Source organism: Martes martes (assembly GCF_963455335.1).
Source record: "Martes martes genome assembly, chromosome: 4".
NCBI classification, from domain to species: Eukaryota; Metazoa; Chordata; class Mammalia; order Carnivora; family Mustelidae; genus Martes; species Martes martes.
This window is the reverse complement of record NC_137891.1, coordinates 186,919,713-186,931,977: the sequence shown is the minus strand read 5'-3', so window position 1 is coordinate 186,931,977 and position 12,265 is coordinate 186,919,713. Positions and strand designations below refer to the sequence as shown.

Here is a 12,265-nt window from a genome sequence, read left to right as displayed (position 1 = left end):
CTGCGGGCCGGACGCCGTGCCGGGGCTTCGCGTGTAGGAGTTCATTTTCGTACTGACTTTCTGAGCAGGTTCTATTATTATCATCTCCACCTTAAAGACAAGGAAACTGAGGCACAGAGTTGTGTACTGATGTCCCCGGGACATGCTAGGAACTCACTTCTCTTTCTGAGCCCTGAGGTATGGTTTGATGACCAGACGGTGCAGAGCGAAGTAGACCACGAGCGGCCCCACAGTGGCGTAGAACACGGCGCTGGGAAGCAGCTGGTCCGTCAAGTGAATAGGGAAGAAGTAAGTCTGACTGGCCCTGTTTAACCTGCAAACAAGAACGGAACAGAACACCGTGATGAGTCGGGTTGGAATTCCAGGGCAGGGTAAGGGAGGTGTCAGCGCGGGAGAACTCTCAAGATACATAGAACGCCAGTTACGGCTAGTTTCCCAATTTACACACCTTCCGGGCCCTATTCCCAAGTTTAGCTGCTAGGTCCGACGCCTAGGTCGGATCCCACTACCTGCTAAACTCCTGGTCAAAGCAGGGACTACCCCTTGTCCAAGGTGGCCTTAGAAGACAGAAGTGGGCACCTCCCAGGGTCCTGGTGACGGAGACCGCTCCGCGGTCAATTTATCCATTGAAAAAAGTGCGTGAAGATTTCCAAAGCTGGCAGATTAACGAGGTTCTGCTTCTGGTAACGGCCCAGTAGCTCCTGTTGGACCAGTCATCCCACAGGTAGCCACTGTCAACACAGAGCACAAACAACAAAGACTCCCGGGGTCGGTGGGTACACAGGAGGGCTCAGAGTCCAGAGCACACAAGGCACTGGTTTCCTGTTTGTGTCAACGGCTCTGAGCCCGAGGGCAAGTCTTAGCTGCTGCTGCATTGATAGTAAACACTGAAAAGAAATCTGCAGTCCTAAGAGACTGAAGACCCAGAGCTCAGACTGAGAGGCAGCCACAGCAGCTGGGAAGTGGGGGGGCCCCCAACAAGGGAAATCAGAGACGGGGAGCCCCGAGTTATTTGTTTAAGTGTGGCACAAATCCCCAGCCGATCCCTGGTCTATCAGCGGCCTCGGCTACAGGTGAAATAATTGTGCTACTCTAGCTGCTGCCACACACATCCGTCCCAGGTCACAGTCCGACTTTGGCCAAGTTAATTACCTTTGAAAAGGAAAAAAATCAACACGTTTTGGGAATCTAGGCACAGTTGGAATACAGACCCTCTATACGGTACTAGTCACAATACCCAAGTACAATACAAACGACTCTACATACCTAGATGCACAACAGAGGAAAAAGATAACGAGACCAACCCCAGATGACACAGATACTGGACGGAGCACATAAGGTTTTAGAGCGCCACTTTAAGCCCAAGGATAGTATTCACTGCACGGGCTTAACAGCAGAGTGGAGGTGAGAGCAGTCAGAGAACCTGCAGACCCCGCAACAGAAACTACGCAATCGCAATCGGAAGAACAAAGAGAAAGACCTGAGGGCAAGTGGGCAGGGCCTCGGACACTGTTGGAACAATAGTAAGAGGTTTAGACTTGAGTAATTCGGGCACCAGAGAGGAGAGAATGGGGCAGGATTAAGATTTGAAGAACTAATGGCCCCAAAGTTCCAGATTTGATGTGGACATAAATTTACAGACGCGAGGAGTTTAGCAAACCCCAAGCAGCATAAATACAACAAAAAACACATGGAGGTTATGTTGTAGGAACAAACTGCTGAGAAAAAAAAAGCTAAAAAAATAAAAACCCCAAACCACAGCAAAACAAAAAGTTAAGTAGCCAGAAAAATAAAAAAGGCATCACCCTCAGGGGGATGATGATTCAAACGACCACTGCAGAGGCCAGAAGCCTCAGAGTAACAACACCATCAGGGGCTGGAAGCCCAAATCTATTAACCCTGAATTCTACATTCGGGGACAATATCCTTCAGAAGAAAAGCAACACCAGAATTGACAAAGACACTCAAAACGCAAGAAACCAAACAACCCAACAATAAAACAGACAAAAGGTTTGAAGGGAGACTTCACTCAAAAAAAGATACGGATGGCAAAGAAGCACGTGGAAAGATGTCCACCGCCTGGGCCATCAGGGAGACGCACATCGGACCCACAGTGGGACACACTCATGCGCCAGCTAAAGCAGCCCGAGCGAGCCAGACAGGGCGCACCCAGGGCTGGCGGGGGTGCGGAGCCATGGGGCTCCCCAGGCTGCGGGTGGAAGAGCAGCTCCGTGACTTCCTACCCGGGGCACACACACCTCCCGTTTGGCTCAGCACGCCTGCTCCTAGGTACTTACCCAAGAGAAAGGGAAACCTCTATGTGAATGTGTACTGGCTTTATCTGTAATCGCTAAAAACTGCCAACAACTGAAATGTCCTTAAACTGAGACGCCGATAAACTGTGGTGTATCAACACGAGGTAATGCCAAAGAACAAGAAAGAGGGACGCACTGCTGACGTGTGCAACTGTAAGGCCATATCTCAAATGCGTGATGCTCAAAAAAGAAGCACGAAAGGCTTCACGCTGTGTGATTCCAATTACGTGACATTCTGAAAAAGGCAAAAATGTAGGGAGTGAAAACAGACCAGTGGCCAAGGGCCCAGGAGACTGTGAAAAGGCCAGGAGGCAATTTTGGGAGACAATGGAAATGTGCTATATCTTAATGATGATGGTGGTCACAGGACCATCAAAACTTATGTAAAAACTTATGTGATTGTCAAAACTCCCAGGAGTGGCGCCTGGGTGGCGTTAAAGCCTCTGCCTTCGGCTCAGGTCATGATCCCAGGGTCCTGGGATCGAGCCCCGCATCGGGCTCTCTGCTCGAAGCAGGGAGCCTGCTTCCCTTTCTCTCTCCCTGCCTGCCTCTCTGCCTACTTGTGATCTTTGTCTGTCAAATAAACAAAATCTTAAACAAAACAAAACAAAACAAAACAAAAAAACACCTCCCAGGACTGTATAATGAGACAGATGAATTTTAATTTATGTAAAGTTTACATCAATAAAGCTTGACCTTAAAAATTACGGCAAGGCAATGGGCGGCTCAGTCGTTAAGCGTCTGCCTTTGGCTTAGGTCATGATCCCAGGGTCCTGGGATCAAGCCCCATGTCGGGCTCCCTGCTCAGCAGGAAGCCTGCTTCTCCCTCTCCCACTCTCCCTGCTCGTGTTCCCTCTTTTGCTGTCTCTGTCAAATAAATAAATAAAATAAAAAAAAAATTACAGCAATAACAGCTTAGTTCTGGGGTAGGAGTGCCCACAATGAAACTATTTTAGATTAATATAATGTAAAATAACAATAAGTGATGTATCTAGATAAAATATAAATTAATAAAATATAAAAGGAGAATAAAGAAAAAATACAGGTATTTTCTTGGAAAAGAATACTAAGAGGTCATCGCTGACAGACCTACACTATAAGAAAGGCTGAAGGGAAAAGAAAAAGCTGAAGGAAGTTCTTCGGGCCAAAGAAATGAGTATCAGAAGGAAAATCAGATTTTTAGGAAGGAATAAGGAACACTGGAAATGGTTAAAAAAATGGGGGGGCAAACATGACTTCCCCCCTTAATTTCTTTAACACAAATGTATGTACAAATATATATATAAACTATTTAAAGTCAGAATTACAACACTCTTGTGGGGACTGTAATGTGTGTAATTACAATGCATATGGCACGTACAGCATAAAGAACAGAGGGAGGGGAGATGGCCCCAGAAATTTTCAAGGTTCTTGAATTTTACATGAAGTGATACGAATGAAGTCTAAGCAGATGATAAAAGGTTAATGACATGTAATCTCTAGAGCAACCCCTAAGGGAAAAACCCCGCTGCAAAGAGGTACAGCCAAAAAGTCAACAGGTAAATCCAAATGGAATGTTAGAAATATTCATTAAGAGAAGATGGAGGATGGTTAGAAGAACAAGAAACCGGAAGGGAAGAATAGAAGACAGATCATAACAGGCCTAAATCCAACTGTACCAACGATTACATTAAATATTAATGGACTAACAAATGCTCCTATTAAAAAGCAAGAAACTGGATGGATGGATTTATGCTATGAGACACCCTGTGTATGTGGACGGAAACAGGTTAAACGTAAACAGAAAAGGATAAACCACAGACACAGGAAGGAAAAGAAGCCGTAGCAGCCGTCCGGTGCCTGATAAAGGAGACTTCAAGTCAGAGAGCGCTGCCAGGGATGGACTTCACAACGCCACAACTGGCAAAGGAAGAGACAGAATTCTACACTCGTAGCTGGAAATTTTAACGCCACTTTCTCAGCAACTGACAGAAATCTGGTCCAAATCAATAAAGTCGCAGAACTTGTGGTTTCTGGTGAATGCTGTCCACCACTCTGACCTGCTGATATTTACAGAACCAAAGCCCAGCAAGTGCGGAATGTACGTTCTGTTCAAGTGCACACGACTGCTGGGTTGCTTACGTGATGGGCTATAAAATAAGGAAGTCTCAAAATATTTAAAAAGACTGGAATTATACAGAATATGTTCCCTGACCAAAATGAAATTAAACTGAAATCACTAATTAGATATACAGAAAAGCCCAAATACTTAGAAATTAAGCAATACATTTCCAAAAGTGAAATTAGGAAACAATTTGAATTGAATGACAATGATACAGTAACATATCCAAATTTGTGGGATGGGGTAAAACTGTTTTGTTTTGTTTTTTTTAAAGATTTTATTTATTTATTTGATAGAGATCACAAGTAGGCATAGAGGCAGGTTGTGGGGGTGAAGCAGGCTCCCCACTGAGCAGAGAGCCCGATGTGGGGCTCCATCCCAGGACCCTGGGATCATGACCTGAGCCAAAAGCAGAGGCTTTAACCCACTGAGCCACCCAGGCGCCCCTAAAACTGGGTTTAAAGCCTTAAGTGTTTATAATATAAAAGAAGAAGGGTTTTAAATTAATAACCCAAGGCTGGGCTTTTAAAATCTAGAAAAGGCAGCAACGTGAAACCGAAGTAGCAGAAAGAAGAAAAAAGATCAGAAATCAATGAAATAGAAAACAGCTAAATAACAGAGACCATAACAAAGCCAAAGCTGGTTCTTTGAAAGGTTCAGTGCCCCATCCAGACTGGTTAAGAAAAAGGGGGAAAGAACACAAATGACCAGCATGAGGAATGAAGGCAGAGGTCATCAACAGACTGCTACAGACAACAGTAAAAGGGTAAGGGCATATTATGAGCAACTTCATGCGACAGTCGAAATGGGCAAATTCCTTGAAAAACACAAAATAACAAAGCTGACACAAGATGAAAGAGAAAATTGGAGAAGCCCCGTATTTATCAAAGAATCCATTATCAAAAATCCTCCTACAGGGGCACCTGGGGGGCTCAGTCAGTTAAGCCTCTGTCTTTGGCTCAGGTCATGATCCCAGGGTCCTGGGATAGAGCCCCACATCGGGCTCCCTCTCAGCAGGGAGCTGGCTTCTCCCTCTCCCTCTGCTTGTGGATGCTCTCTCTTTCTCTCCGCCAAATAAATAAAATCTTAAAACAAAACCAAAAAACCCTCCTATAGAGAAAATTCAGTCTCAACTGACTTCACTGGTGAATTCTATGAAACTTGAAGAATAAACCATTCTTGGGGCGCCTGGGTGGCTCAGTCGGCTGGGCGTCCAACTTTTGATTTCGGCGCAGGTCATCTCAGGGTCACGGGATGGAGCCTGTGTTGGGCTCTGTGCGCTTGGCGGGGCACCTGCTTGAGACTTTCTCCTCCCCCTTTGCTCTTGGCCCTGCCTGTGCGCGTGCACTCTCTCTCAAAAAAGAACAAACTATTCGCACAAAATCCTTGCAGAAAAGAGAGGAAGAAGGAATGCTTCCTAACTCATTTTATCAAGCTGCCGTAACTCATCCCAAAATCTGACAAATACATAATAGAGAAAATTATAATCTGCATCCCTTATAAACACAGATATAAAAAGCCTTAGTAAGATAGTAATTAGCAAATGAAATCAAGCGCTACATAAAAAGTATTATATATGTCACGATCAAGGGGAGTTTTCCTCAGGAATACAAGGTTGGTTTAACATTCAAAAACCACTGTGATTCACCAAATAAGCAGGACGTAAGAGAAAAGTTAGCAGAGTAAGATCATGTGTTATTGCTGAACTCCGGGGCCTTCTGGAAAACTTGGGTTTATACAGCGATACAGTCTGGACAGTTCAGCCCGCTGACAGGGGAACCTGAGCAGGAGTGAAGATGCTTCTTCCCAGGAGGGAGAGTGGCATTCTTGGGATGAGAATTCAATTCCGATTACGTCCTGCAATATCTTCATATAAGAAGTATTCACAACAGAATTGGCACCAGAAGACCGTGTCTCGTTAGTTGTCCCAATTTGGGAATCAAAGGGATCAGAATGCAGACCATCTGTCGCTCTCTGTGTGTCCTTTACTAAATCTCAGGGGTCTTCAGATTTCTGAGAGGAGAGAGGCCTGGTGCGGTTCTGGTCCTGGTGACCTGCTCTGGCTCTCATCTCCGAACCACAAAGAGGTGTGATCTGCTTCCTTCCGGTCTCTGTATCTCTTCCTCCCTCCTTCTGCCTCTCACAGAGCTCTCTCAAGTGCCAGGCTGCGTTCTAGGGTCCAGGAGTGCAGTACGAACACAGTGGACACAGTTAAAGAGCCGGGGAGGTGAACGGATGATCAGAGGGAGACGCACAGTGGAGGATAAACGGGGGAAACGGAAAGGATTTGCCCGGGCCAAACTGAAGGATACTGCTCTTGCGGGACGACGAGGGATGCTCCTGGCAGTCAGGTGACTTCTGAGCAGAGACTTGAGGGAATCGAAGGAACCAGCCACGCTGGCTTCTGGGGACTGGGGAACAGCAGGCACACAGTGTGGCCACAGAGTGGGCTCGCTGTTGTCTGGGGCAGCGTGGAGGCCGGGCTGGCTGGAGTGGAGTGAGAAGGGGCAGATGGGAGGGGGCGGTCAGCAGGAGGCGAGGTTCTGAAGGACTCCAGCTTTTGCCCAGGATTGAGAGTCACCGAGGGCTTAAGCAGAGAGTGACGAACACTGACTTATGTTCAGAGGCTCTGCCTGTGTGGAGAGCAGGGTCACGAGGTGGCGAAGGAGAATGGCCGCGAGGCTCCCAGCGCAGTCATTCCGAACCGGACACTGGGGGTGAGGGACGGTCCTGTGCAGGAGATGCTTTCTGACAGCTGCGATGGTTCTGAGGTGCATAAACTTTGGTGTATGGAAAAAGAGTGACCGAGGCCAACTGCAAGGTTTTGCACAGGCCAGCTGGAAGGCAGGGCCTCTCCTGACCAGCACAGGGAGGATCTGGGAAAAGCAGGTTTGGAAGCATCAGAGTTGCGAGGGGCCATCCGAGAGGCTGGTGGAGAGCCAAGCAGCCGTGTGTTAAGAGGAAGTGGGATACAGGGGCTGGAGATCTGACAGGCGGGCCTGGCCGGAGCTGTAAGTGGGAGCGCTGTCAGTGCAGGAAGGGCTTCAAGCCAGCAGGCCGGGTGGGGCCACCTGGGGAGGGCGTCTACACTGAGAGGGACCGGGCCCCACTGTGACGCTGCCATACACAGCAACTGGCCAGTGAGGTAACAGAGACGCTGGCACGGAGAGGCCGGAAGGCAGGAAGGCGCGCCATCGGAGCAGGGGAGCAGGGGGTAGGGGCAAACAGGCGCCACACACACTGGGGGCGGCCCTGGATGTGTCGCGTGTGCTAGCGGCAGTGGCGAGGTGTGGGTGAGCGGGGCTGGCCCCGGGGCACCGGGGAAGGGAGATGCAGTCGGCTGGTGGGTGGTCCCTGACTGCAGAGCCTCAGACCCTGGGTGAACACTGGGCTTCCGGACCTCTGACACTGGCTTACGCGCTGAATACAGAGGCCACCGCATCTTTAAGAACAAAACTACAAAGTCAGGTCTGTTTCATCCTTAACGCTCACCGGGGTGGGCTACAAGCTGCCCGAGAACGCTCGGCCAGAAAGACCCAGTTCCACTTACTTGACTTTGAGAGAAACACCCTGAGGGACTCCGACGCTGACCGCTGCGCCGAGGACGCTGTGCCTGGAGATCTTGCGCTCGGCCCCGTACTCGACCACCGTCCCGAAGAAGCCCGCCCTGCGGGGAGCGCGAGGCCTGAGCACGGGGGGCCCTGCAGCTCTCCATCTCTCGTGGTCCCCGCGGGCAGCTGTCACCCAGAACACAGGCCGGGGCCCCCTTCCTGCCCTCGCCCCCCACCGCCCCAGGAGTGGTTCAGGACTGACACCCTCGGTGCCTGGACAGAGCGAAGTCAGCCCAGCCGCAGTGCGGCCCGTCCGTCAGCCCACGGCCTCCCGCAGGAGCGCTCGAGAAACATTGCAGAAACGGGCGGGCATCTCTTGGCCACGGCCCCGCCCTTGGATCCCCCTCCGCAAGGTGCACAATGTGGAAAGCCCCCAGCCGGGACTTACTTCAGCGACCCTTTCACGCGGGTCTGGTCATCGTCCTGGAATTTGTGCTGATAGCTGACCAGTGCAAAGGAGTGAGGGATGCCAAGCTGGGGAGACAGGGGGAGAAGGGAAGACAAGGCTAGTGGCCAAGGTGCCGTGTCCCACCAGCTGCCGAGCGCCCATCGAGGGCAGACCTCTCGGGCCGGGGCCTCACCCTGTGTGTGAACACTTACTAGGGGCCGATATTTAACACCTGGGGGAGTTCACGTAAAAACCCACTTTCCTGGCTGCTCACAGAAACAGAACATTCTATGGCCAGGGGCCTGCGTTCTGACATGGCAGCCGGCGGTGGGTGCTGGGGAGCAGCTGCCTTTTGAGGTGGGGGGTCCCTCACGCCCTGGGTCCCTGCCCACCATGGTGGCACCCGAGCACATGACTCCGCTCTGGGGTCACTCACCAGCCCAGGCTCTCTCCCACCCTGATTCTGAGGGCTCCTACTAGATGTGAAAGGGCCACTTGTCTTAGGGTAACAGGAACACAGCTTCCCGGGAAGCCTGAGGACAGTGTCTCAGCAGCCCTGAGCGCTCGTGCATGGAATAGCTCCCTGCGGGCCCCACGGCGCTGCGATCCGGGGAGGGTGGCCCGGGTGAGGGATGTCAGGGGCACACAAGGGAGCAGCTCTGTCCTCACCTGCAGGGCCACAGTGAAGTGACTGGTGTTGGTGTCCCGGACGATGCTCGTGTTCATGGCCGACTGGATCCCCCACCGCCACTGCAGGTAACCCACCGTGTTCTTGTCCAGGTTCCGGGCTAGGACGGTGGTGAGGCCAGGCCGGATGCCACGAGACGAAAACTGCAGAGCACAGTTTGTCGTCACAAAGCTGGGGACACACACACACAGAAACGGTCCTGGATGACACCCGGTTCTCGGCTCCTCTTGGCCCCTTCTCTCTGTCACACTAAGACCCTGCTCGCTCTGCCTTCCGTGAAGCCCCGAGCCGGCGCCCCACAAGGAAAACAGGACACAGAGCCTCTCTCCGTGAGAGGGAGCGAGAGGGCCTTGCTGCCGTCTTCCTAGTGCCTCTCCCTGCTCAGGTTCACGGCCCACCATGCCATTCCACCTTGAGCTATGACCAAAGAGACACCCGGATGTCTGTTACCGAAAACCACTAGGTCCAACCCTACTGCAGGTCAGAACCACCTCAGGGTAGGGGGCAGGCTGCACACTGGCATCACGCGGCTGATCTAAAAAATGCTGATGCCGGGTTCCCAGCCCCGGCGTTCCGATGTACAGGTTTGGAGTGTTCAAAGCCTGCCAGGTGATTCTAATGTGTGGCAAAGCGGGAGGACCCCTGACCCAGAGACCACCCCAGACCAATTACGTCAGAGTTTCGGGGTGGGGGGCGGCAGGCATCAGTAGATTCCTCCAGGACTGTCCATGGCCCTGCCTTGAAAGCTCGTACGGTGAATCGCTTGCCCTGAAAGGCATCTGAAGTTTGTTTCCAAGGCAGTCAGCCCCATCTTCTGGTTAAAAAGGGGTATTTCATGTCAACGACAAAGGAATTCACACCACTCTACCCAAAGCGTTAAAAGGTGAGCAAAAAGCTGAATGTTCACCAGACCGCCAAAGTCTGATTTCTTTCTCTTTCCTAAGCTCGAGGGGCGCTACTTTTGCCGTTAAATAATGACAAACGAGAGAGCGCTGATTGCACTGCTCTTGCAAACTTCAGCAGCTCCCACGAATTAAGAACTTTGTCCTCCCCACCACGGGGCCCCCAACCCAAATGTTCCCTCATTTCTCTCAAGTCACCCCGGGTGCCAGCTGCGTTTTTCTGCTTCAGCCATGCTGGGGTCAGGGGAGGCAGGCAGGGAGGAGAGAGGCCAAAGTCACCCTAGAATTTCAAGACAGACTGTGGCATTTAAGAGAATCAAAATAGAAGGACTGAGATCCTTGTTTAATTAAAGTAATACGACTTAGTCTTTTTATCCAGCATGTCCCAGAGAGAGAGACCGATTCGAGAGAGGGAGAGAGAGAGAGATCAGCAAGGCAGGCACTTCCCAGGGAGACAGAAAACTCTACAGGCTGTCTGCCTTTTCGGGGCTGGCGCTACACCCTACCCAACCTTGTGATCACTAGTCTGGACCTGCAAATGGCCTGGCCCTAGGATCAGGGCACCCCACAGCGCAGACGCCGTATGTCGACCAACTGGCACCCGTTTATTCATCTGCATTCTCAAGTGTCATGAACTTTGGGCACGATGAGGACATTTAATTTCCAAAGGCCGACAACCGGCAAGCCCTAGCCCCCCTCCCCGGGCACCACTCAGCACTTTGAGGCTCAGCCAGAATAAGATGGCCAACAGCTTTCCCTTGGTCAAGTGTCTCCTGAATGTGTCTGGGCTTAAGAATGACCTAGGTGCTTGATAAATACAGATTCCTGGGCCTCCCATAGCACCCGAATCAGCCGGTGTGGGGAGCAGGGTAGGACTCTGTGCTCTCTGGCGGCACAAGAGGAGACAGACTGACGCACATGAGCGCTTGGGCCAGTGTGTTAGGACAACAGGTGTGTGTACTCTTAGCCTAAAGTGGTTAAAAGTGCAAATCCTCATCGCCTCCCAGACCCAAGGACTCCTAAGTCCTGGAGCAGAGGCCTGAGAAGCCGTGTTCTCACCCACGCATGCGTGATCCTCAACGGGACCAAGAGCACCTGTCGCTGCTGCTTTCAGCCCGTGCGTACACAAGCTTGGTCTCTACCTGTCCCAGAGGCCACACATGTTCTCTCATGACCTTCCGTACCCTATGTCCCACCCACCTGGGAGCGCGCCTTTCCTACTGGACTGGAGCAGGGACTGGTCTTGACCAGTGGGACCGGGCAGGTGTGCAGATACACATCTAAGTGGAAGTGAAAAGCTTTCTTTCCAAACATATACTTCATCCCAGGACTCCTTTACTTTCTCCTCCAGAGGAAAGAGAATTTTATTTTACCTTCCACCCAGTTTCTTTAGCTGTGCTCACAAAGTAACCCAACAGGGGAAACAAGGACACCTCTGGGGTTCTAGGAGGGCAGCGAGTTACAGGTCCAGGAGTGGGACGTTACTGCAACAGCAAAGACGAAGGGGACTGGGGCGGGGGGGTGCTTGACGCTCCAGCGTCTGCCCATCTCGCTGATGACTGGGCAGTTTCACCAGTGCCCCACTGTTTAATACACACCCTTTCCGGAACTCGAAACACATTCTCGGGGACAAAGAAATGATCCACAAGTTCGTCAGTATTTCAGGCCACTGGCCGGCTTCCCCGTGAAGGTGCTTTCTCTCCACTCTCCTGGCGCTCACAGCCCTGGGTGAACAGGCGGGAGCCTCATCCCCATAAAGCAGGAGACTGCGGGCCACAGAGCAGTAGCCGGGCCCAGGGCAGACAGACAGGCAGCAGATGACCCCTCCCCGCGCCCGCCAGTCCAGCGTCTGCGCCACGGAACCCTGCCTTAGCTCTCCGCCAGCGCCGCAGGTTTGCCCCTGACGACCTTGTAGGAGAGGAGAGGTAATTCCAGATGACCTTGACCAAAAAAATACACAGGTTCTAGTCTGCTAAATCCACAAAGATCATCAAAGAGGATTTCTCTGTATTTACCATCTTGGGGTGAGATTACGGAACAGCTTCAGACCAAATAAAGGTCCCTGCAGATCCCCGGCTCCAAATTCTAACTGTTCAAGAGAGAAAAAGAGAGAGTTAGCAGTGTTTACTCTCACAGCAGCAACCCAGGTCTCGGGGAAGCACATCTGGTTACAATTCCTTCTTTTAATTTAATGCCACTGGCCCTTGCCAGGGCTCTGCAAGTAGGGGTTAGAAGATTTTAGAGTCCAACGTGGGGCTTG

The 12,265-nt window shown here is 51.2% G+C and overlaps 1 protein-coding gene across 1 annotated transcript in view; it reads right to left on the bottom strand.

The window, feature by feature from the left end:
* The window catches only part of DNAJC11 (DnaJ heat shock protein family (Hsp40) member C11), a 70,591-nt gene that overhangs the window by 4,251 nt on the left and 54,075 nt on the right, over nt 1-12,265 (bottom strand). Inside the window, exons 7-11 of the mRNA XM_080800333.1 lie at nt 12,021-12,094; nt 9,085-9,274; nt 8,416-8,501; nt 7,967-8,083; nt 158-313 (exon numbers count right to left, since the gene is read on the bottom strand). Coding sequence (XP_080656459.1) covers nt 158-313; nt 7,967-8,083; nt 8,416-8,501; nt 9,085-9,274; nt 12,021-12,094 — 623 coding nt within the window. The remainder of the gene's footprint in view (nt 1-157; nt 314-7,966; nt 8,084-8,415; nt 8,502-9,084; nt 9,275-12,020; nt 12,095-12,265) is intronic.